At 38.1% G+C, this 27,476-nt stretch overlaps 1 protein-coding gene across 1 annotated transcript in view; it reads right to left on the bottom strand.

Moving 5' to 3' along the window:
• The window catches only part of HPS1 (Hermansky-Pudlak syndrome 1 protein), a 455,504-nt gene extending 429,076 nt beyond the window's left edge, over positions 1-26,428 (bottom strand). Inside the window, exons 1-2 of the mRNA XM_090374645.1 lie at positions 26,357-26,428; positions 23,739-23,888 (exon numbers count right to left, since the gene is read on the bottom strand). Coding sequence (XP_090230771.1) covers positions 23,739-23,888; positions 26,357-26,428 — 222 coding nt within the window. The remainder of the gene's footprint in view (positions 1-23,738; positions 23,889-26,356) is intronic.
• Positions 26,429-27,476: the final 1,048 nt, after the last annotated feature.

The raw sequence follows: 27,476 nt of genomic DNA, 5'->3' as shown, positions 1-27,476 counted from the left end.
TACTAAGGCTGTTCAAGAGAAGAATATTGCATATCGTAATTGGCTTGTTTCTAATTCTTCAGTTTCATTTTCTGCCTACACCAAAGCTCGCAACTTTTGCGCATCTCAGGGGAGGTACCCATGGACTGGAGATGTGTAAATGTTAACCCAATTCACAAAGGAGGATCAAAGGGCTACACAAGTAATTATAGACCTGTTACTTTAACTTCCATTACAGGAAAATTAATGGAGGCACTGGTTAAAGAAACACTGCAGGATCATCTAGACAAGACTTCTGTTATAGTTCGGACACAACATGGTTTTGTTAAGGGAAAGTCTTGCCTGACCAATTTGATTGGATACTATGATATAGTCACAGAGGAACTGGATGCAGGGAATAACTTTGATATTATATATTTGGAGCTTAGAAAGGCTTCTAATACTGTTGCACATAGAAGACTGCTGAACAATTTGGAGCAGTGTGGCATTGGAGGCAAATTGCTGCTATGAATAAAGGGATGGTTGAGCAGAAGAGGACAGAGAGTGGTAGTCAATGGACACTGCTCATCATGGACTAATGTTATTGGTGGAGTCCCTCAGGGTTCGGTGTTGGGTCCATTTTTGTTTTCTGTATTTATAAATGATATTGATGATGGTGTATCAGGCTTAATATCCAAGTTTGAGGATGATACGAAGGTTGGCAGGGTTGTTAAGGACACTAATGACAGTGCGCTGCTGCAGCAGGATCTGTAAAAGTTGAGCAGATGGGCTGAGAGGTGGCAAATGAGGTTTGACATTGACAAATGTAAAGTGCTGCGTATGGGAGGCAGTAACCCCGGAGTGACTTATCAGCTCTGTGGTACTACACTGACAGTGGTAAAGAACGAAGAGACCTGGGGGTGGTTGTGCAGGCAGATGTGAAGTTTTCTGAGCGGTGCGGACAGTCTGCAAGAGTAGCTAATGGTGTCTTGTCAATGATATACAGGGGTTTTTCTGGCAGGGATAGGGGGGTGGTTGTCTCTTTGTATAGGGCAATGGTCATGCCACGCCTTGAGTGCTGTGTGCAGGTCTGGAGGTCTCATTTTGGGAGGGATGTAGAGCTGTTTGAGCGAGTACAGAGAAGTGCAACAAGATTAGTGAATTGACCAAAGGATTGCTCTTACAAAGAAAGGCTTAAATTTTGCAAATTACAGTCTGGAGACTAGTCACCTGCAAGGTGATCTGATTGAGGTGTATATGGCCTTGGATGGTTTAGGCATGCTCAATGCTGTTGGGATTCTTCCTCTTGCTCAGAATAATCACCTGAGGGGGCATGGATTCAAATTGGGGATGGAAGGATGTGGGATAGATGTGCGGAGGTTTGCTTTTGGCCAGCGGGTGGTTGGTTGGTGGAACGGACTTCCATCCTTTGTTGTTGAGGTTGATGGCCTATATGGATTTAAGGCTGAGCTGGCCAGGTATTTGGAACAAACGGAAGGTTGAAATGGGAGTGTTTTTTTTTTTTTTTTTTTTGGCTGATGCTGCATAAGCTTGCTTTCTTGCATCATATGCCTCTACTAATGCTAATGCTAATCTCTGCTCCAACCTCTGTCCAAACCAGATGGTTCTGTTGTCACTTCAGCCAAGGATAAAGCTGACCTGCTAGCATCCCATTTTTCTTTCAACTCATGTATTAATGATCTTGGTAAAACACTTCCCACCATTCCCAACATGCTGTATTCAATGCCTCCTGTGATCTTCCGTCATAAGGATATCAGAAGGATTTTGACGAATCTTGATGCTAAGAAAGCTCCAGGTCCCGATGGTATTTCTCCACTTGTTCTCAAAACCTGTGCTCCTCCTATTCTTTGCCGCCTTTTTTCACTTTCTTATTCCAAAGGTGTTTTTCCTTCTGCTTGGAAATTTGCTCGTATCCAGCCAGTTCCTAAAAAGGGTGACAAATCCCTCCCACCCAATTATCGTCCCATTGCAATTACTTCTACTCTTTCTAAAGTAACGGAGAAATCAATTAACCGCCAACTCTTAAACTTCCTAGAAACCTTCCGTCTGATCAACGATCACCAGTATGGATTCTGTCAGTGTCGATCCACTGGTGATATTCTGGCTGATATTACCCATTTATGGACTAATTCAATGGAAAGGTTCTTTGAAACACAAGTAGTTGCTCTTGCTCTTGATATCTCAAAGGCTTTCGATCGTGTTTGACATAAAGGTCTTCTAAACAAGCTTCCATCTTATGGTTTGCCAACTGTTTTTAATAACTGGTTATCCAGTTTTCTCTCTGATCACTCACTGAGGGTGATGGTAGATGGCTCTCTGTCTTCTAACTTCTCCACTAATGTCGGTGTCTCCCAAGGTTCAGTTCTTTTCCCACTCCTTTCCTCTTGTATATTAATGACCTTCTTCCATTAACTGAAAATCCTATCCATAGTTTTGCCGATGATAGCACATTGCATTCTACTTTCCATTTTGAGAAACCTTGCCCTGCTCAATCAGCTTCAACTTCTCAAAAATCTGCTACCAATTCCTTAAATGCCAATCTTCAGGTAATTCTCCAGTGCGGCAAAGATAACTTAGTTGATATCAACCATTCTAAAACTCAGTCTTGCCTTATATCTTGCAAAAAGGGTTCTTCTGCTCTTATGCTTATCTTTAGTGACACTCCGATTTCTAGGCAAAATGATATATCTCTTTTGGGGATTACCCTGACATCTAATCTCTCTTGGCACAAGCACATTACAAATATTGCTTCCTGTGCATCTAAAAAGCTTGGTTTTCTCTTTCACTCTGGGCATTACTTTTCTTCCAAACAGCTGCTCACTCTGTATAAATCGCAAATCCGCCCTGCTATGGAATATTGTTTCCACATCTGGGGTGGTGCCCCCCAAAACCTCTCTCAGGCTTCTTGATTCCATTCAGAAAAGGGCAGTTAGGTTAATTAATGATTCATCTCTAACAGAGTCTCTCCACTCGCTGTCTCATAGACGTACTGTTTCTGCTGCAAGCCTCTTCTACAGATACTTCCATGGGCACTGTTTTTCTGAATTGGCTTCTATTATTCCCACTCTCTCTTTCAAAACAGTCCGAACACGTGCCGCCACCAGCAACATCCATTTACTGTCCAACTTCAAACTCACTGAACCAGCTTTTCATCTTCCTCGTTTATTCATTCAACTGCCGTTTTCTGGAACAACCTTCCTTCATACGTATTTCCTGAAAATTACAGTGTACAGAAGTTCAAGTCCAATGTCAACAAATATCTTCTTTCGTCCTCTCAACCTCCAACCCAAGCACAGTACTGAGTACTATAGGTTGTAATACCTCTTGTGTTTGGGGTTTACATAAAAAAAAAAAAAAAAAAAGATGAACCAATTAGACGTGGCAGAGAAGAAAAATGCATGTGATACATATAAATTAATGGGTGACATGGAAGCCTATGATAGATATAAGTTGGTCTGTAACCAAGTCACAAAGGAGATTAGGCAGGCAAAGGCAGATTAAGAGAAAGAAAATAACAAGGCCACTAGTTAATGAAGCATTGCAGAATCATCTTGCCAAGCCTGCAATAATAATTCAGACACTGTGTGGGTTGTTAAGGGGAAGTCTTGTCTGACCAGTTTGATGGGATAATATGATGCAAAAAAGAATTTTGATATCATATACTTGGATTTCAGGAAATCTTTTGATACTGTGCACATGGAAGACTACTGCTGAAATTGGAGCAATTTCACTTTGCGGCAAATGACATTAAGGACAAGTTGCTACAATGGATAAAAGCATGGTTTGACTGTTGTTTGAGTTGCAGAACACAGAGTGTGGTAATCAATGGACACTGCCCGTTGGGCGCCTCCGTAGCCAGGTGAGCAGGAGCAGCAGTGCATAGCACATGCTTCTTGATTAGACAGGGGTTCGAGCCCGTGAACACCAAATACGAAGGGTGCGGAAAGGTCAGGGAATGACTACCACATATCCCCGGAGCAATATGGCCTTAGTTGCTAATGCTCCTAAAAAAAAACAAAATAATATAACATAACTGCCGGTTGTGGACTGTTGTTATTAGAGGATTCCCCCAAGGTTTCGCATTGGGCCCATTTTTGTTTTATATATATTTTTCAATGATATTGATGAAAGTATATGAGGCGTAATGTCGAAGTTTGCAGATGATATAAATGTTGGCAGGGTCGTGAATGACAGATTACTACTGTAACAGGATCTAGAAAAGTTGTGCAGATGGGCTGAGAAGTGGTAACTGAAGTTTAACATTGACAAATGTAAAGTACTAATTATGGGTAGTAGTAACGTACTAACTATGGTATTACACTCAGTGTAGTGGGGAATGAAAAAGACCTGGTGGTAATTGTGCACTCAGATATGAAGTTTTCCTGGCAGTGCAGACAGGCTGCAAGAGTCTTATCAATGATATACCAAAATTTTGCTAACAGGAATAAGGAGGTGATTGTCCGCTTATGTAAGGCAATGGTCTGGCCACACCTTGAGTACTGCATATAGGCGTGTAGGCCTCATTTTAGAAAGAATGAGGAGTTGCTAGAATGAGTACAGAGAAGGGCAACAAGACTGTTGAGGGGAGTAAAATTGTTCTCTTACCAAGGAAGGCTTAAGTTCTGGAAACTGCAGTGTCTGGTGACTAGGCACTTGCGAGATGATCTGATTGGAGTGTATAAGGACTTGAATGGTTTGAAGCTCAATGCTGATTGTATTCTTACTCTTGCTCAGATTATGAACCTGATGGGGTATAAACTGAAATTGCGGAAAGAGTTTTAGAATAGATGTACAGAAATTTTCCTTTAGCCAGTGGGTAATTGGTTGCTGGAACAAACTTCCATCTGCAGTTGTGGAAGTTGATAGCTTAAATAAATTAAAGGAACAACTGAACAAAATTTGGAGTGAATGGATGGATGAAATGGGAAGATTTTTTTTTTGGCCGATGCTGTATAGGTTTGCATCATATGCTTCTACTAATGGCGAAACTCATGGTCATTCCTTCTTATAATGAACACAATTTTTTTTTTATTGACATGAATCTTAGTTCACTGGTAATAAATTTCAACTTCCACCTCAAAAAGCGGCTGTTTTTGGAGTGGATGTGGAAGTAACTGGGCTGAATTCCCGTTGTCAACGGTGTCAAAGATGTGGTACCTATTCAGTGAGATTAAAGTATATGGCACCCATTCATTCATTTTTTATTTGAAGATTTTGTGTTATGGTTTATCAGTGATATCTGTTGGTAAAAAACCTTAATGCTAGCATTAACATTAGTAGAGGCATATGATGCAAGAAAGCAAGTTTATGCAGCATCAGCCAAAGAAAAAAAAAAAGCTCCGATTCCACCCCTCCGTTCGTTCCAAATACCCATCCAGCTAGCTCAGCCTTAAATTTACTTAAGCTATCAACTTCCACAACAAAAGATGGAAGTCTGTTAGCATTAGTAGGCTGACCGGGCTAGCCAGGTGGGTAAAGTGCCTGCCTGGCAACCCTATGGTCGCGGGTTCGAATCCTGCCTCGGGCTTGGATCAATGTACTGCAAAAAAACTTGGGAGGTGCACTATGGCCACAGAAGCCAATGCGCCAACAACTACCAAAAAAAAAAATAGCATTAGTAGAGGCATGTGATGCAAGAAAGCAAGCTTTTGCAGCATCAACAAAGAACAAAAAAAAAAAAAAAAACACTTCCACTTCACCCCTCCGTTCGTTCGAAATACCTGTCCAGCTGAGCCTTAAATTTATTTAGGCTATCAACTTCCACAACAAGGGATGGAAGTCTGCTTCACCAACCAACTACCCGCTGGCTAAAGGCAAATTTCTGCACATCTATCCTACATCTGTCTTTCCTCAATCTGAATTTATGCCCTTTCAGGTGATTATTCTGAGCAAGAGGAAGAATCCCATCGGCATCAAACCATTGAAGGATTTATACACCTCTATCAGATCACCTTACTGGTGCCTAGCCTTTCTTTGTAAGAGTAACCCTTTGTTCCATTGACTAATCTTGTTGCCCTTCTCTGTACTCGTTCCAGCAGCTCTACATCCTTCTGGAAATGAGGCCTCCAGACCTGTATACAGTACTCAAGGTGTGGCCTGACCATTGCCTTATACAAGGGAATAATCACCTCCTTATCCCTGCTAGAAAAATTCCTGTATATCATTGACAAGACACCATGAGCTACTCTTGCAGCCCGTCTGCACTGCTCAGAGAACTTCATATCTGCCTGCACAATTACCCCCAGATCCTTTTCATTCTCTACCACTGTCAATGTAGTACCACAGAGTTGATACGTTGCCCTGGGGTTGCTGTTTCCCATATGTAGTACTTTACATTTGTCAATGTTAAACTTCATTTGCCACCTCTCAGCCCATCTGCTCAACCTTTCCAGATCCTGTTGCAGCAGCAAAGCGTCAGTAGTCTCGTTAACAACCCTGCCAACTTTGCATCATCTGCAAACTTGGATATTAAGCTTGATATACCATCATCAATATTATTTATAAATACAGAAAACAATAATGGACCCAACACTGAACCCTGAGGGACTCCACTAATAACATTAGTCCACGATGAGCAGTTTCCATTGATTACCACTCTGTCTTTTCCCCCTCAACCGCCCCTTTATCCATAGCAGCAATTTGCCTCCAATGCCACACTGCTCCAATTTGTGAAGCAGTCTTCCATGTGCTGTATCTTGGATCTTTCTAAGATCCAAGTCTATAATATCAAAGTTATTCCCTGCATCCAGTTCTTTTGTGACTGCATCATAGTATCCAATCAAATTGGTCAGGTAAGACTTTCCCTTAACAAAACCACGCTGTGTCCGAGCTATAAATGAAGTCTTGTCTAGATGATCCTGCAATGCTTCTTTAACCAGTGCCTCCATTAATTTTCCTGGAACAGAAGTTAAACTCACAGGTCTATAATTACTTGTGTTGCCCTTTGATCTTCCTTTGTGAATTGGGGTCACATTTGCTCATCTTCAGTCCATGGGTACCACCCCTGAGCTGAGTCCAACGAAGCTCTCATAATTATGGCTAAGAGTTTGCTTACTTCCTTTGCTGCCTCCTTTACTATAACTGGATAGATCCCATTCACCCCAGGTGCCTTTTTTTATGTTTATCTTCAACAATTTCTGGTCCACTTTCCTCTCAGTTATAACAAAATCATCTAGCTCACTGCTAGAGTTTAACTCACCTCTGGCATTCCCCTCCTTGAATAACTCCTCATGGGTGAATTTAGATGCAAAATACTCATTTAGTTTGTTAGCCACCTGAGCAGGATCATCAATAGTTGAACCATCAATATGTTACCCATATATGAAAAATTCAATGGAAACGTTCGGCGAAACACAAGCAGTTTCTCTTAACATCTCAAAGGATTTCGATCGTGTTTGGCATAAAGGACTTCTAAGACAAGCTTCCATCTTATGGTTTGCCAACTATTTTTTGTAATTGGTTATCCAGCTTTCTTTCTGATCGCTCACTGAGGGTGATGGTAGATGGCTCTCTGTCTTCTAACTTCTGCACTAATGCTGGTGGCCCCCAAGGTTCAGTTCTTTCCCCCCCCCCTCTTTTCCTCTTGTATATTAATGACCTTCTTCCATTGACTGGAAATCCTATCCATAGTTTTGCCGATGATTTCACATTGCATTCCACTTTCCATTTTGAGAAATCTTGCCCTGCTCAATCAGCTTCAACTTCTCGAAAATCTGCTACCAATTCCTTAAATGCCGACCTTCAGGTAATTCTCCAGTGGGGCAAAGACAACTTAGTTGATTACTATCCTTCTAAAACTCAGCCTTATCTTATATCTCGCAAACAGGATTCTTCTGTTCCTATGCTTATCTTTGGTGACACTCCGATTTCTTGGCAAGATAATATATCTCTTTTAGGGTTTACTCAAACTTCTAATCTCACTTCGCACAAGCACATTACAAATATTGCTTCCTCTGCATCTAAAAAACTTGGTTTTCTCTTTTGCTCTCGACGTTACTTTTCTTTCAAACAGGTCACTCTGTACAAATCACAAATCCGCCCTACCACGGAATATTGTTCCCACATCTGGAACAGTGCCCCGAAAACCTCTCTCTCGGGCTTCTAGATTCCATTCAGAATAGGACAGTTAGGTTACTGGTAATTAATGACTCATCTCTAACAGAGTCTCTGCACTCGCTGTCTCATAGACATACTGTTTCTGCTGTATGCCTTTTCTACAGATACTTCCATGGGCACTGTTCTTCTGAATTGCCTTGTATAATTCCCGCTCTCGCTTTCTAAACAGTCTGACCACGTGCCGCCACGAGTCAACATACATTTACTGTGCAACTTCAAACTCACAGAGCCAACTTTTCATCTTCCTCGTTTATTCATTCAACTGCTGTTTTCTGGAACAACCTTCCTTCATACATATTTCCTGAAAATTACAGTGTACAGAAGTTCAAGTCTAATGTCAACAAATATCTTCTTTCGTCTTCTCAACCTCCAACCCAAGCACGGTACTAAGTATTATAAATTCCAATACCTTTTGTGTTTGGGGTTTTCATAAAAAAAAAGATCTTCAGTATTACCTCAAGAGCCTAATACAGCCTATTTTACTACCAAAAAATATTTCGGAATCATTCATATTCATAAATTGTTTATTCTACATTTATCTCATCTAACTAGCAAGCTCCCACCTAAACTGAACGGTTTAGGCGGGAGCTTGCCAGTTAGGTGGGAGCTTTTTTATGAGACTTTTATTTTTTGCAGATATTATTATTATTAGCCATATGGTGCAAGGAAGCCTGAAGATTATGCTGCATCAGCAAAAAAAATTCCCGAGTTACCCTGAGAGAGAGAGAGAGAGAGAGTCAAAAGTAGAAAGGAATCATCAAGAAAGAGAAGAATGATGATATACAGTTCAGGACCCTGGGTGTGACAACAGATCACAACCAACCAGCCCCAAACTATTGGTATAAAAATATGCCTAACCAACGATATCAAAAAAAAAAAAAAAAAAAGAACAAATCATGAATTAGCTAACATAAATTTGGTAATTACATTGAGATAATAAAAGCAAAGCTGCCAAGTTCTATCAGTTTAGTATTCAGTTAAATTGAATTTAAATGGAAATCATGCCTCAGACTAGAGCAGCAAAGCAACACAGACAATAGCATGAGAAAATTGTGTGAATTTGGCATTCTGATGGGCGTTTATGAGAAACTGAAGAACAAGGTGGATGCCCTCAAAGAAACTAAAATGAAGGAGAGCATCAAGCTCTCAGCTGCCTAATTCAATGGCAGAGCTCTCACTTGTGCATTAGGAAACACAACAGCAATCCCCAAGGCAGAATTCACTGGTCCCACATGCGGTGCTTATTGTTGACGACTGTCAGGGAAACAGGACATATATGGTGCAAAAATGATAGGTGTAATAGGACCAGGGTTAGTCTGCCAAGGACAAAGCTAGTGTTGCAGAGCAGATATCACTAAATAAATTAAGGGCATGCAAGGTGATGTACACATTGGAACTAATGATATTAATGGTAGGAGAGTTGAGAACTGACTTAACAAGTGCAAGATAATGTTGAGAAAAATTCCCAAGTTAGGGTTAAATTTGAAAGTGTTGTTTTCAAATCTGCCTGCTCCCTCCATGACTGGAGGAAGCAGAGGTTGAAAGATCAATTCGGCTGAGGCGAAACTATGCAAGGCTTGTGGGGTAAAATTTTTTCACGGTGGTCTGAGGTTGTTAACAGAAGAAACTGTTTTTACAGGGATAAGATACACTTAAACAGAAAGGGCACAACAATATTCAATGATGCTAACAAGGCAGTATTAGGTGGGTCAGAAAACTAACAGCTGCAGGGGATACACAGACTAATACATTAACAAGTGTTGCAGGCAGGGAAGAAAGTGATTCTTGCACTGCTTCTATTGGAATGTACAGTAGGCTGGAAAGCAAGGAGTCGGGAAATTCAAGCCCAGATACGGATGATCGCAGAACAAGTAAATACATGGACTGCATTAGGGTAACTAAGAGTAAGAATAGGTGTATTTCTACTTGCATATACACTAAAAGTAAAGGCACAGTAAATAAATTGAATGAATTTGAAGTACTGATTAAGTCCTCAAATTGTGGGGATGTCGAAACCATGGTAACAGTCAGATATAAGGGATGCAGAATTTGCAAATGAGGAGTCAACGTATACAGAAAAGAAAAACAAGGTAAAAGAGGGGTATGGTAAGGCTCATAGAAGAAGCATATTAAATCTAAATCCGTGGTAACTGCAATGGCAAGTCAGTTTGGTGTGATATAAGCACTGGGAAAACAAAAAAGATCATAGAAGTGTCAAATAACTTTAATCAGTATAACAAACAACTATACAGAAAAATGCAGTGAGCCAGTATATCAGAATGTCTTATATTGAGGAAGTTTAACTTCCTAGATACTGACTGGAACTACTGTGAGCTTGTCACTCATGCACTAGAAAGATTTAGTCGATTTACTGGATGACTGTTTTCTACATCAGCATGTTAGAGAGGCAACAAGAGGAAACGATACTTTTGAGCTAGTTATCAGCAGGGATTCTTCATGCATTAAGAATCTGCAGATAAAAATAACTCTGGGTGGCAGTGATCAGTGTGCTGATGTGAGATTAACTTAAAGACATAATTACTTTCAAGGGTAAAGAGAAGAGCTTTTGCTTGTGTTAAGGGTGAATGCAATAGTCTCACACAGTTTTAAAAACTATACATTGGGACCATATGATGATGTTACCAATGGCAAATTCTAAACAGGAAGCATTCAGGGAAGTAATTGTAAGAATCTTGTAGGCTTTTCGTACCAACTAAGAGATACTATTCCAGGTTTAGAACTAAATGGACATTACATGAACTGATGAGACATGAGGCAGAGAAAAAAAAATGCATGAGACACATAAATTATCACGTGATACAGTAGAGATAAACTGGTCTGTAATCAAGTTATGCAACCAAAGGCAGATTAAGAGAAGTCTGTGGCAAAGATTGCCAAGAGAAGCAGCAAGAACTTCTTTACTTAAAGTAGAAAGAAGGGTATGAACCAAATTGGTCCACTTGAAGTAAATGGCTTAACATGCTTAGGTTGTTGTTGTTGTTGTTGGTTTAGGGATTTATTAGGCGCATATGCAACTATGGCCATAGTGCCCCATACATATGGTAAGTATTTATGCTATTTCCTGTCAGTTAGAGATAATTGCAAAAAATAGTACCAGCAAGTTAGTTTTTAACTAGTTAAAGAAGGTGGTATAAATTAATCATTTTGAGAAAGGTAAAAATGCTTCAGACATTTGCTTTATTTCCTAAAAGTGAAGTAAATGTAAGAGGGTCTTCTGTTGTGGTAGGAGTGAAAAGATTCTGGCATTCTCTTGCATATTCTAGAGGGCGCGCTGATCACGGAAGAGAACAGTCGGTGGATATTTGGCTGCCTTAAAGTGATAAGTATTTTTAATTTTTACCGTATTCTTTGTTAATTAACATAGTACATTGTTTTACAGAGATATTAAATAGGTTTAGTAGCGTTTGTTAGCTGATTTGAAAAGGTGATTTGAATTTAACCAGCGATTTTTGGAAATTATGACTCCCAGTGTTGGCGCCAATATTATTATTATTATTATTATTAGCCATATGGTGCAAGGAAGCCTTAGGCTTATACTGCACCAGCCAAAAAAAAAAAAAAAAATTCTGAATTACCCGGAGAGAGGGGGAGAGAGAGAGAGAGAGAGAGAGAAGTAGAAGGGAATCACCAAGAAAGAGAAGAATGATGATATCCAGCTGAGGATCCTGGGTGTGCCAAGCCCATACTCACCAGATGTGAGCCCCTGGGGTTTGTTGAACTAGCCACCATATTGTAGTCGATAAGAAATAGCGTAACATATATATATCTCAAACTGACAGTGTAAGGTATAAAGTAAAACTAGATAGCATAATACGAAGCACTGTATTAGGAATCTGTTAACTTATTACAGTATTATCAATTAATCAAAAATATTACTAATCTTATTAAATTTCATTGTTAATTAAATTGTATTTAAATGGAAATCATGACCCAGACTAGAGCTGCAAAGCAAAGATCACAGACTAGCGAGAGTGATGTGACTTGGGGAAGAAACAAAGGGAGCAATTCCCCAATGCATCACAGTCTCAAATAATGTGTGAAATATGAAATGTTTGCTGACCTTTCTAGAACAAGACATGATCTAGCCAAGGAGGATGAATCTGTGTGTGTTAGGTGTTCAAGAAATTAGGTGCCAACTCAGTGTTCTGATGGGCATCTATGAGAGCTTGAGGTGTAGGGTAAATGCCCTCGAAGAAATTAAAATGAGGAACCCATCAAGCTCTCAGCTCCCCAGCTTAACAACAGAGCTCACTCCTGTGCATCAGACAACACAGAGTCAACCTCCAAGGCAGAATGTGCTGGTCCCAAAGGAGCTAGTTATTGTTTTTGACTCTATCAGGGAGACGTTTGTTTTGTTTGTGTTGTGTTGTCAGGGTAGGTGGTACAGGATCAGGGTATGTCTGCCAGGGGCAAAGGTTGATGATGTTGTAGAGCAGATATCATCTTTTAAGGGCCCAAAAAGTGATATTGTTGTACATGTTGCAACTAATGACATTAAGAGTAAGAGGAATATACTATGCAAGAAGGATAGCTGGAACAGGACAAGGGTATGTCTGCCAGGGACAAAAGTTGATGACATTGTACACATAATTATTTTTTAAGGGCCCAAATGGTGATATTGTACACGTTGGAACTAATGACATTAAGAGTAAGAGATCTACAGATTCACTCAACAAGTTCAGGTCAATGTTGAAAAAAGTCAGGAGTTGGGGTTGAATGTGAAAGTGTCTGCAATTCTGCCCAGACACAATAAGAGGGAGTATATGATGAGAGCCTTGTCGATCAATTCGGCCCTGGAGAGACTGTGCAAGGCACAAAGGGTAGGATTTTTTTCAGCCTGGTCTGCATTTGTTGACAGGAGAGACTGCTTCTACAAGGATGGGATACACTTAAATAGAAAGGGTGCAAGAATATTTGCTGATGCTATCGAGGCAGTATTAGGTGGGTCAGAAAACTGCTAGCTGTGGGATACACAAACTAAAAGGTTAACAGTAGCGCAGGCAGAGGCAAAACTGATTCTTGCACTGCTTCTATTAGAATGAGCAGCAGCCTGGAAAGCAAGGTAATGAAGATTTCCAGGACTGCTGGGAGTCATAGTGAAATAAGGAAATACATGGGCCATGTTAGGGTAACTAAGAGCAGAAACAGGTGCATGTATATTTGAATGTACACCAATGCTAGGAGTATAGTTAATAAATTTGATGAACTTGAAGTGCTAGTCAAGACATTAAAGGCAGATATTGTTGGGATATCAGAGAAGTGGTGTCACACAGATATAAGCAGTGCAGAATTGGAATTTGGGGAGTACAATGTGTACAGGAAGAGTTATGCTGTTAGTTAAGAAACACAAAATCTAAGGAAGTGCATCCAATTGACGTTGGTGGACAATGCAATGTTGATTCTGTTTGGTGTGAAATAAGCACTGGGAAAAAAAAAATGAGAATAGGTGTGTGTTACAGGCCTAATGAAACTGATGAGTATAATGAGCAATTCTATAGAGTTCGCCATTAAATCAGAATGTCTTATAATGGGGGATTTTTAACTTTCCAGATATTGACTGGAACTTGTGGGTCACTAGCACACTAGCAAGACTTTTGTGGATTTATTGGATGACAGTTTTTTAGAGCAACATGTTCAAGAGGCAACCAGAGGGAGTAATACTCTTGATCTGACTATCAGCAGTGATTATTCATGCTTAAGAATTTGCAGACAAAGGAACCACTGGGTGACAGTGATTACAATATACTGTTGTGGGAATTACTTAAAGATGTAACTACCATCAAGGCTAAAGGGAAGGGCTATTGCTTTTGTAAAGGTGACTACAGGAGTCTCAGACAGTTTTTAAATTCTGTACATTGGGATCAACTAATGATGTTACCAACGTTGAATTTTAAATGCAACCTCCAAAATTAAGTCCCCTTCAGGGATTTAATTTTGGAGACTACTAGGCTTTTCATTCCAACTAAGAAATACTGTTCAAGATTTAGGCCTCATTAATTCATCTGACATCCGTTTAGGCCTAAATGGATGTCAGATGAATTAATGAGGCTCGTAGCAGAGAAGAAAAATGTATGGGATGCATATAAAGTATCAGTTGACACAGAAGCCTATGGCAAATATAAACTAGTCTGTAATCAAGTCACAAAGGAGGTTATGCAAGTGAAGGCAGATTATGAAAAATCTTTGGCAAAGGATGCAAAGAAAAACAGCAAAGACTTCTTTACTTATGTAAACTGTAGAAGGAAGGGGATGGATCAGATTGGTATACTTGATATCAACAATTTGAGTGTTGATGAACCTGCTGAGGTCGCTGACAAACTGAATGAGTATTTTGCTTCTACATTCACACATGAGGAAGTCGGTAAGGAAGTGAAGGCCAGAAGCTTATCAAACTGTAGCAGGGAGCTAAACGATTTTGTAATAACTGAGAGCAAAGTGGAGGAGATATTGTTGAAGTTATAAAAAAGGCACCTGGGGTGGACGAGATCTATCCAGTTATATTAAAGGAGGCAGCAAAGGAAGTAAGCAAACCCTTAGCCATAATTATGAGAGCTTCCTTGGACTCCGGGGAAGTCTACATGGACTGGAGGTGTGCAAATGTATTACCAATTCACAAAGGAGATTCAAAAGGTGACACAAATAACTATAGACCTGTTAGTTTAACTTGTGTTCTGGGGAAAATAATGGAGTTAATGGTTAAAGAGGCATTGCAGGATCATCTAGACAGGACTGCAGCAATACTTCAGACACAGCATGGGTTTGTTAAAGGGTGGTCTTGATGACCATTTTGATTGGATACTATGATGTGGTCACAAAGGAACTGAATGCCAAAAATAATTTGGATATCATATACTTGAATTTCAGGAAAGATTTTGATACTGTTGCACATAGAAGACTGCTGTACAAATTGGAGAGGTATGACATTAAGGGCTAGTTGCCACTACAATGGATAAAGGGATGGTTGAGTGGGAGACGACAGAGAGTGGTATCAATAGACACTGCTCTTCGTGGACAAATGTTATTGGTGGAGTTCCCCAATGTTCGGTGTTGGGCCCATTGTTGTTTTGTATATTTATCAATGATATTGATGAAGGTATATTGGATTTAATGTCCAAGTTTGCAGGTGATACAAAGGTTGGCAGGGTTGATAACGACAGTAAAGACAGTATGCTACTCCAACTGATCTAGATAAGTTGGAAAATGGTCTGAGAAATGGCAACTGAAGTTTAGCATTGACAAATGCAAAATACTGCATATGGGTAGGAATAACCGAAGAGAAACATACCAACTGTGTGTTCTACACTCAGGGAAGTGGAAAGTGAAAAAGACCTGATGGTAATAGTGCAGTCAATATGAAGTTTGCTGAGCAGTGCAGACAGGCAGCCTAGGCAGGTCATGGAGTCTTGTCAATGATACATAGGAATTTTGCTAGCAGGGACAGGGAGGTGATTATCTCATTATAGAAGGCAATGGTCAGGCACAACATAGAATACTGTGTACAGGTCTGGAGGCCTCATTTTAGGAAGGATGTAGAGTTGCTAGAACAAGTACAAAGAAAGGCAACAAGATTGGTGAGGGGAACATAGGGGTGCTCTTACCAAGAAAGGCTTAAGTTCTGCAAATTGCAATGCCTTGCGGGGTAGGCACATGCGAGGTGATCTGGTTGAGGTGTATAAGACTTTGAATGGGTTGAGCAAGCTGAATGCTGATGAGATTCTTCCTCTTGATCAGATTAAGAACCTGAGGGGGTATAGATTGAAATTGAGGAAAGACAGTTGTAGAACAGATGTGCAGAAATTTGCCTTTAGCCAGCGGGTAGTTGATTGGTGAAACTGACTTCCATCTTTTATTGTGGAAGTTGATAGCCTAAATTTAAGGCTGAGCTGGACGGGAATTTGGAACGAATGGAGGGGTGAAATGGGGAGTTGTTTTTTTTTTTTTTTTGGCTGATGCTGCATAAGCTTTCTTTCATCATATGCCTCTGCTAATGCTAATGATAATATTTTAGGCATTCAACAAGGATATGTTTTACTGAAAGCACTGCATTGCAGTGATGACACTCAGGTGGATCTCCCCTCTTAATAGATAACTATGAGTGATATTTGTATGACCTTTTTGTAGGCATGCCAATATTACCTCCTGTTTTCAAATTGAGCTGAAGCTTGAAAGCCATCACTCAAGATTTGACTTTGTACTCTGAAGCTTATTGTTATATTGATTTTCCCATGATAATTGCCACTGGTACATGCATTTTCTCTGGATTATTGATTTGTAGTCTTGATATGGTACTTTCCAATTGTCATTGGGTAAGATGGCCGATTTTGCAGCATTGTCAGCTAATTCATTTCCTGGAATTCGCATATGTCCAGGGACCCAGCAGAGGTGTATGCTTTTTACAAGTTGAAATAAAGTATGCAAAGAGGAAGCTGCTTCCTTTAAGACTGGGTGGGCGATATTCATTGGGTTTTTCAGGGCTTGAAGTGCACTTAAAGAATCTGTAAAAATTACACTATTTTCAATATCGGAGGACGATATGCTTCAGTGCAATCTGAATTGCGATTAGTTCGGCAGAAAATATACTGAACTCATATGACAATTCACAGGTGATGTTCACAAAAACAGCGGCAATTCCAACGTGGGCCTCATTCTTTGATCCATCCGTATGCACTACTATGAAATTGGGGAACTGATCCACTACTGCATGATACAGTTGTAAGAAATTTTCTTTATGTAATGTAGATTTATTCCCTTGATGGAGGGAAAAATCGCATGAAGGTGAAGTAATGTCCCAAGGAGCATAGGAAATTGGAACTGTATTTGCAACATTATTAAAGACGGATTAAGTTCTTCTGAAAGGTATTTTTTTTGCATACCTATTGGTCAGTTAGCAGAAGGGCAGTTTTGGTATAACATGCTGTGCTGGTGGGTGAAAAGTATCTGCCAGTTTGGGTGTTCAGACATAGATCTAATTTTATATGCATAGCATAATATAAGTTGTTGTCTTCTGATTGAGAGAGGGGGTTCATGCACTTCAGCATATAGGCTATGTATTGAAGACATGCAATATGCTCCTATGGCAATGATGGATAGGGTCAAGCTAGCAAAGGACATAGGTCTTGCTGAGCTACGCACCAGTGCTCCATAGTTGAGCTTTGTTCTTATTAAGGCTCTGTATAATCGTAACATGGTATCTCAATCAGCTCCCCACTTAGTTGCTGAGAAAACCCGGATGATATTTAGCTTATGTTGACAGGATGTTCTTAGTTTTTTAATATGCTCTAAAAAGGTAAGTTTATGATTTAATGTGATTCCTAAGAACCGTATACTGGGATGAACTGCTATTGGTTGGCCATTCAGTTGTAGTTCCAGATGTGGGTGAAATTTACGTTGGCAGCAAAAATGGATGCACACCGTTTTATGCAGACAGAGTTGAAATCCATTAGTTTGTGTCCATGAACTGATCTTAGTTATTGCCCCTTGTAACTGTCTTTCTACAGTATTCATGTTTTTTGTATGGCACAAAATGCTAAGGTCATCTACAAATAGTGCTGTATCATCTGTTCGGCAATGGTGTTTATTGCAATTATAAAAAGTGTAGCACTGAGTACAGAGCTTGGGAGACTCCTTCTTGTAAGAACACTTAGGATAATGAAGTTTTAATATGAACCTGAAATGTGCGTTTGTACAGGAAATTCTGAATGAAAATCGGGAGATGACCCCAAAGTCCACAGGGGTATAATTTGCAGAGTATTCCATACGTCCAGTTTTTTAACAGACTTTCATTTTAGTGAAAAAAGGTTAGATTAGTTTACGCCACTAATTCAAGCAAGAGGAGTGTGGGTTTTTTTAATCCAAACCAGCAGGCAAGGAAAGTGGTTGAGGGTATCGCACCGGTCAGGTGAGTGTTTTTGTTTGTTTTTTTGGTGTTGATGTGGTTGCTTGACAATTCGAATTGTTTAACAGCAGTAATTGTAAAAGTAAGACATCTCCAGAAAAAAATTGTATTTTTTTTATTAACTTATCGTCTTTAATTTTGCTCCATTGTTTTTTTGCTTCTAATTGCAACCATTTTTCTCAGGTCATGTCCATCACATGACCTGTTTGTCCCATGGCCTTTCACTGCAGTTCATCACGTGATGAGAGGAGCAATCATGTCATTCACTTCAACCATTCATTGGCCATGACCAAGGTCATCCTAATCTAAAATTTTACCAGATAGCTTTGTGGAAGTTGCCCTAAGCCACTGTGTTGATTGTGGGAACAAACTTCTCATCTGTTGCTGTGGAGGTTTGAATTACTTTAGTATAAGTTTGAATAATAAATGTGAATAAATTTAGTTAAGAACTAGACAAATAATTGGATGGGTTGGGCACAGGGCTGTAGTGGAGGGATATGCCGTATACACTCTGAATTTTTTTTATATGGCTAGGGCATACCTTCTGGTTTCTGAAAGATCTGAAAAAACAAATATTATCAAAATATTTACTGAAAATTAAAAAAAATTTATCAGAATTTGATTCTTAGACAATACTTATAGTTTTATTATTTTTAATATATATAAGTAAGAAATATGCTGTGTGTGTGTGTGTGTGTGTGTGTGTGTGTGTGTAGTAGTAGTAGTAATATACAACTGTTAAGAAGTAAAATAAGCAGAAAAAGGAAAATAACAAAAGTTATCGTATGTCTAATGCTCCAAAACACACAGTGCAGCAGTAAAGGAAGCAACAGGATATAAATAATGTGAGGTTTGTAAAATAGATAACGTGTCTGTGAAAATGGAAATGAAAAGTAGTCAAAAGTGGAAGTGAAGTAGTGGTCAAACAGGTGAAAGAATTTGAAAAACCAAGTACAAAAATGAACTGGAACTGAGGAAGCCAAAAAATAAATAAATAATAATAATAATAAATAACAAAAACAAATACATAAATAAATAAATAATAATAATAATAATAATAATTAACAAATAAATAAATAATAATAATAATGAATAACAAATAAATAAATAATAATATATAACAAATAAATAAATAAATAATAATAAATAACAAAAACAAATAAATAAATAATAATAATAATAATAATAATAATAAATAACAAAAACAAATGAATAAATAAATAATAATAATAAATAACAAAAACAAATGAATAAATAAATAATAATAATAAATAACAAAAACAAATGAATAAATAAATAATAATAATAAATAACAAAAACAAATGAATAAATAAATAATAATAATAATAAAAAACAAATAAATAAATAGCACTATATTCAGATATGGGAGGGCAATTTTAGCATGAGGTCGAATCACAGGATGGCAAATATGAAAAATCTGAATATAGTAGATGAAAATAAATGATACATAGGAAATTCATCAGGGGACTACTCCTGATCATGTATCAGGCACTGCGTTTCCAAACTTGTCTGCAGTATTAGAAAAAGGGGGGAAGCAAATATGTGGCCTTTATCATAATACGAGTAGACAAGGTAGTCCCTACGCAGTGTAAAAATAAAGTTAATAACGTAAATTAAAATATACAAAAATATACTTTTGTTGTTGCCCTAAGCTATAACGTGTAAGAGGCACTTCTCTCTTATAGTTCACCTGTGCCAATATTAAAAAAAAAGGATTTTTAAAGATGGAGCAAGGCCCTAAGCTATAGCTTGTTTAGCTTATGTGTAAATCCAGCTCTGCTGGTAGTGCTCATACGGTTACTGAGATTGTTATATGGTCAATATTACAGACTGTTTTTTGATGCACCAAAACCCCTCCCAGTATTTTAAAAGCATTGCCATTGAGCAATGATGCAAGTCAAAGATGAATCGATTAGATGTCAGTTAACATTGAAGTGCAGCTAATTTACAAACTAAAAATGAGCAGATGTTCTATTTAGATCAATGAATCCACAGTTACTGACAATAAGGTCCTTCATATGTTTGTTATTGTGATGATGAATGTAAATTGCAAAAGATGTTGCTTGTAAAATCTATAGAAACTGACTGTACAGGAGCATCCTTTTTTGCTGCTATAAAAACATGGTTTCATGAAATGCAAGTACCATTGGAAAATTTGGTATCCTGTGCCACTGATGATGTTACTTCCATAGTTGGAAGACAAAGGTTTTATAGCCCACCTAAAGGAAGTATGTCTCAAAGTTCTTGCAATACATTGCATTGTGCAATGTATTGCAAGATCATCTGGTTGCAAAAAATATTAGTCCAGTTGTTTATCAATCTCTCAGTACAGTTATTAAAACCATCAATAAAATAAAGTCACATAGCAAATATGATCACCCTTTTCAGAAAATTTTCTGTTGATAATGAAGAACAGTATGTGAGGTTTCTTTTACATACAGAAGTCTTTTCAACACAGAAATTAGTTTTTTAGGAAGCGGAGACACAGATTTAGCAAAGGAGATCAGCAAACAAAAAACAACATATACTGTATGACTTAGATTTTTCGAAAATCTTAATGAAGTATTACTTCAACTTCAAGGGAAATTAATTACGATGATAGACTACAAATGCATATTAAAAGCCTTCACTGAAAAATTGCAAATATTTGAAAGCAATTTAATGAGAAAACTATTTCATGGCGTGCAAGAGTTAGCTGAAATCAATGAATCGCTCTCCAAGAATGATCTTAAGAATTATTCAAATCATTTGTTCTTTAAAAGATTAAATGAAAAATAGATTTTAAGATTTATTTTCTTTTGCTAGTGAAGAAATTCAAAAACTCATTGAATTAAAATGTAATGAAGAATGCAAATAAAAACTGGAAAAAGGTTGTGGGGATCAAAAACAACTAAGCTTCTTTATCCAACAATGTGGTCTGAAATGGCCAAAGTACTTCTTTGTTTTCCAACATCTTATGTGGTTGAAAGCGGTTTTAGTTCAATAAATAAAATATTAAAAAAGTAAAGAAACAGAATTGATTTATGTTCAAGAGGAGACATCAGAATTAAACTTACTAACATCATACCAAACATTGAACTTTTAGCTAAGAAGCATCAGACTCAGGGATCCCCATTGAATAAAAGAGTAAGTACGTATAAGGTATTTTCTTTTTTTTTTTTTAAATTTCATGAGAGGTGATTATAAAAAAAAGTGTCTAAAAAAATCCTTTAGAAGGCGATAATTAAAAAAAGGCTGAGAAACACTGATATATACATATATATATACACACACAAAGACGGGTATATGCCGTATACCCTCTGGAATTCGATTAGCAAGCCTCATATGTGCACAGTATGCTCTCTGCTTTTCATAACATTCATAGAGTATATATTCTGCTAATTTTACAACTACAGCACTGGTTGGACAAGTGATATGGAGAGGTGTGTGTGTGTATGTGTCTTTTGGCTGATGCTTTGCTTTATAAGCTTGCTTTCTTGCATCATTTGCCACTATTAATACTAATATTCTAATGGCAAAAGCCAAAGAACAAATTTCTTTTAGATATACATTTAAAAATTAGTTTGTAGAATTTTATTGTTGGAATAAAATCACTGAATTATATTTGAATTATTTTTTCTTTGGGATGGGACTACTTGTTTTTCCACAGACTCTAAACACTTTGTTAGCCTTAGATGCAGTGCCTAATGGAAAAGACTATTCTGGGAACTTAGCAAGTTCCAAGTTCCTATTCTAGGTTCAACTAAGTGTCTAACTTTAAAAGGGTTATATGAACTAAATGTTGATGGCATTTCTCTGTCTCACAAAATGCACAAACACACAAGGTATCAAAAATTAAAATTTAAAAAAAATTGACTGTGAACAGCTATGCAGTAATTCAGCCAGAATGTCAAATGAACTTCTACCTAGTGTTGTACAAGTGGATAGCTTGAATAAATTTAAAGATGTTGGCTGACCGTACAGTTGCACCATCCAGATTGTCAGCAAGCAGGCATTGATTGACCCATAGATTCCGCCCACACTTCTCTTCCATGGTCACATGGGTTCTGTTCGTAGCAGCTCAACATTGGCACAAAAAAAAGTCACGTGACACAGTGATGGTATCATTTGTGTTTCTGATTGCTAATAACTAGTAATTTTAGCAGGAAGTTTGTCAGTTTTTGTTTGCTGTGGTTGTGCGCGGATGTCCTCGTGCTACTGCCATGATTCTTTACTTTCCTTTGTTTATTCGCTGTTCAATCCCAATAGAGTGAGAAAATGTATTATTTGGAAAATAAAGGTTGCAAGGGTATAATTGGTTGGTATATGAAGGTTAACCCCAGGGGCTCACATCTGGTGAGTATGGGCTTGCCACATCCTGGGCCATGAGCTAGATATCATCATTCTTCTCTTTCTTGGTGATTCCCTTCTACTTTTGACTCTCTCTCTCTCTCTCTCTCTCTCTCTCCCCCCACTCCCTCTCAGGGTAACTCAGAAATTTTTTTTTGGCTGGTGCAGCATACGCCTCAGGCTTCCTTACACCATATAATAATAATAAGTGTTTTCAGTGTGGATGAGTTTGGCCAAGCACAAGGATCGTACAGATGGTTTTGAGTGGGTGCATACCACTGATTAGGTGAGATTTTCTTTGTCATTTTTTGGCACTGACATTATTTTAGCAGCAGTAAATGTGCTACTTCCCCCCACTCCGATGCTGATTTAAAATGGGGAATCAAGTTCCACCCTCAACGATGGTTTAAAATTGGAAATGAGTTCCCCCCCCCCCAACGGTGATGGTTTAAAATCAGGAAACGAGTCATCCCCTTGGCACTGGTTTAAAACCAACACTGAGGGGGGAAAGCAGTGAGTGGGCGGAGTCTCCACCTGTCAATCATTGCTTTTCCCCGCCGCCATTTTGGAGGGTGTACCCGTAACTGAATATTTACCAGGTTTTTTTGGCAAATTCTTAGGAATGAGCAAATGAGATGGGTAATTTCCTATCCCCCCCCCCCTTGCAAATAAGGTAAACCTCTGCTTTCTTGAATCATATAGCAAATACTAATAACAACAAATGCAAATTTCAGTTTTAGTTTAGTGAGTGCAAAGGATAGGAAATATGTCATCAAGCAAACATTCTTTCTCTGCACTGTACCAATACTGGGTAAAACTCCAGATCTTGGGAACAAGTCCATATTTCGACTAAAGGTCAGAAACAAAGCAGTGATTGACAATGCCACTCACTGCATTCAGCGCCTGCACACACTGCATGCACACATGTATTATTATTATTATTAACCATATGGTATAAGGAAGCATGAGACTTATGCTGTATCAGCCAAAAAAAACTTTCTCAGTTACCCTGAGTGAGTGTGTGAGAGAGGGAGAGAGAAAATCAGAAATATAAGGAAATCACCAAGAAAGAGAAGAATTATGATTTCCAGCTCAGGACCCTGGGTGTGCCAAGCCCATACTCACCAGATGTGGCTGCGTAAAAACGAATTTTTGTTAAAATATCTCTTAACGCTGTTTTTAAATGGGGAACTCGTCTTCCGCTAAAAAACAACGGTTTAGCCCAATACTGTTCCACTACCTTTTCTTTCATAATCAAAAAAACATTTTAACTACTACGTGCAGGAATATCTTATTTGTTTTATACAAATCCAATACATATTAAAAAGCAGCTTGTCTTTTTATAAATGTTCCCAATAAACAATCATTTCAAAACTACCTCGATCAATCCATTCTTCACACCAAGTTCATAGAGATGACGATAAAGATGCTCATCCGCTTTTAAAAATGTCAAATCGTTCAGATGATCAAATATCATTATTCCTTTCATTTCTGAACTATTTCTAAATAAGCTAATCAACTTTATAAGCTGAACTTAAAAATTTTTAAAAGCAGCATGTAAACTTTCTATATAATGGACATTCCTTTATTATCGAACTGGTATGTAATTATTACACCAATTTTATTATACCAATTTGAGTTATTCAGTTAACACCCCTAAATACGATTACAGTGACGCGACACCTCTCACAAGATATCAAACCCACATGTCACCAAACACGTGCAGACGATTTTATGACTTCAACAGTAGCGTTAGCGCGGTGTCCAAAACAAGAACTAAACTTATCTTCTTCTAATAATAGAATAATCTTATTCAGATTCCTATTATTCTAATTTTTTAATTATAAGATTAATACTTATTAATTAAATAAAATATTAATATAAATTACATATAAAATATTAAATAAAATCAGCCTTAGTAAATAAGAAAGGGAAAAAACAATTCAAGTTCCTTTTGTATTCTACAGCAGAAAATTTTCTCACTGAACCTAATGAGGGATTCAGATTGCATTAGGTGACCTGTTCGTTTTGTTTTTTGTCGCCCATAAGTCGTTTGTCGTCCGTAAATACCTTAAAACTATAGGTTTTAGCATTACATTAGTAAGGCATATGATGCAAGAAACCAAGCTTATTTAGATTCAGCCAAAAAAACACCCTTCCCCATTCACTCAACATTTCACTCCAAATGTTTGTCTAGTTCTGCCTTGAACTTATTTAAGTTGCTGACCTCCACTACGACAGATGGAAGTTTGTTCCAGCTATCAACCACTCGCTGACTAAAGGCGAATTTCGGTGCCACATCTGGTGAGTATGAGTTTGGCACACCCAGAGTTCTGAGCTGGACATCATCATCATTCTTCTCTTTTTTAGTGATTCCCTCCAACTTCTCTCTTTCTCTCTCAGGGTATTCAATTTTTTTTGGCCGGTGTTCATAAGCCTCATGCTTCCTTGCACCATATGCTAATAATAATAATCTATTCTACAATTGTCTTTCTTCAATTTAAATTTGTGCTCCCTCATTTGAGTAATCTGATGAAGAAAAAGAATCCCATTAGCATAAAGCTTGCCCAATCCATTCTAGGACTTATACACCTCAATCAGATCACCTCGCAGGGACATAGACTCCAGAAACTGCATTTTGCAGAACATAAGCCTTTCTTTGTAACATCAATCTTTTGTTATACTGACCAATCTCGTTGCCCTTCTCTATACTCGTACCAGCAGCTCTAAATCCTTCCTATAATGAGGCCTCCAGCCCTGTATACAGTACTCAAAATGAGACCTGACCATTGCCTTTTACAAAGTGACAATAACCGCCTTAATCCTGCTAGCAAAATTCCTTTATATCATTGACAAGACAACATGAGCTACTCTTGCAGCCTTTTTCCTCTATTCAGAAAACTTCATATCTGACTGCACAATTACTCCCAAGTCCTTTTTCATTTTCCACTACACTGAGTGTAGTACCACCCTGTTCATACGGTACTCTGGAGTTACAGTACTTTACATTTGTCAAGGTTAAAATTCGGTCGCCACCTCTCAGTTTAACTTTTTCAGATTCTGTTGCTGTAGCGTACTATCATTGCTTTCATTAACAATCCTGCCAACCTTCGTATCGTCTACAAACGTAGATATTAACCCGATATACCTTCATCAATATCATTCAAAAATAACGAAAACAGCACTGCTCCTAACACCGAACCCTGGGAGACTCCACTAATAACTTTAATCCATGAAGAGTAGTGTCCATTGATGACCACTCTCTGTCTTCTTGCACTCAACCATCATTTTACCAATTGTAGCAACTTGCCCTAATGTGACACAGTATCAAAAGCTTTCCTAAAATCCAAGTATATGATATCAAAATTATTATTTACATCTAATTCCTTTGTCACCAGATCATAGTATGCAATCAAATTTGTTAGCCAAGACTTCCTCTTAACCAACCCATGCTGTGTGAGAACTATAACTACAGTCATGTCTAGATGATCCTGCATCGCTTCCTTAACCAGTGACTCAATTATTTTCCCTAAACAGAAGTCTGTAATTACGCGTATCACCCTTTGTGAATTGGGGGCATGTTTGCACATCTCCAATCGATAGGGAACTCCCCAGAGTCCAAGGAAGCTTTCGCCATTACGGCTAAGGATTTCCTGCCTCCTTTAATATAACAGGATAGATCCCATCCACCCCAGGTGATTTCCTAATTTTTAACTTCAACAATTTCTCCTCCACTTTGCTCTCAGTTATTGCAAATTCATGTAGAGTTTGAAAAACTTCTGTCATTCACCTCCTTGAATAACTCCTTATGTGTGAATGTAGATGCAAAATACTCATTCAGTTTATCAGATACCTGAGCATGAACATCAATAGTCAAACCATTGATTAGGGGACCAATCACATACCTACTAGAGTTTACAAAAGTAAAAAAAACTCTTTGCTGTTTTTCTTTGCATCTGTTCCGCAAGCTCTTTCGGTTATAGCGTGTGCGCTTACCTGTGCTGCTGGTTTTATATTGCTGTCAATCGACGCTCTCTGTGAATTATACAACTGTCGGTAAGAACGCATGCTAATATGTGTATCCAGAAAACCTGGGTTTCATATCATAGTCCAGTAGTTTGGATTAGGACAAAAAATCTTGCGCCCTCAAGACTCACTCAGATTGACACTGAGAGCAAGCTCGCAGCATCGAAGATTGCGTTGTGGTTTCACTCAAAAATATTTCTTTGTAATTGAATCTTTGAGCGCCGCTTAACTATGGTTCAAAATCAATGATCTACTCAGTGAGCTATGAGTAGCAGAGAAATGTCACTAGGCAAAATGATCAACAAAACAAGGTTTATTACACAAATAAGTCAAACAAATATTTACAAAAGAACCGGTCAAAGTTTTAGCATAATTGGCAATTGATTGTTTGGAAACTAACTGAATAGCAGGTATAATCTTGCAGCTACTAGTATTACAATTTTACAGTGTTCTTCGTGTTGGCACTTCCACCATTACTCTCAGGAGTATTTACAATGGCTGGAGTCGGTCATACCATACAACTGTTCTACTGTTAGAATAAGGTTATATGTCAACTTGACAATTAAAATTAGTATTATTGACAACTAGATCATTAAGTCTCATTATCTGTTAAATTCTAATTACTAAAAGTAGATAAACAATTGTCAGAATGTGTCTATGAGTAGAGAGGTCAGTGGGTACGGATATATTAAAGGAGGGGGAGTAGGATTAACTTTGAGTAGTCGAGTTTGGTTTGTTCTGAAAAATGCTAGTCAACTTACTCACAAATTGTCGTTCTCCTTCAACGCTTCTGGCTTCGATACTCCGCTCCATAAGTATGGTTTAGGGGATATCTGCTCAATAGCAGATATTGAGCTCAAGATCTGCGATCTTTTGATTTAAATTTAGTAGTATAACATTATTTTGTGATTTTTTGATTAATTTGGTGTATTTATTCTTTACTCGGCCTTGTAAAAGTATCGGTAAGGGTTTCCACGTGTTCGTAACTACCGCTACCGTTATTAACTTTACCGCCATTGTGATACCGTACTAGATACCGTAGGTTATATACCGTACTAGATAGCGTTAGTTGAACTTCGTTAGCAGTTAA

The sequence above is a fragment of the Mastigoproctus giganteus genome, chromosome 5 (genome assembly GCF_048544385.1).
Source record: "Mastigoproctus giganteus isolate SK-2022 chromosome 5, ASM4854438v1, whole genome shotgun sequence".
NCBI lineage: Eukaryota > Metazoa > Arthropoda > Arachnida > Uropygi > Thelyphonidae > Mastigoproctus > Mastigoproctus giganteus.
Note: the sequence above shows the minus strand (reverse complement) of the source record. Positions and strands in the feature narration are given on the sequence as shown.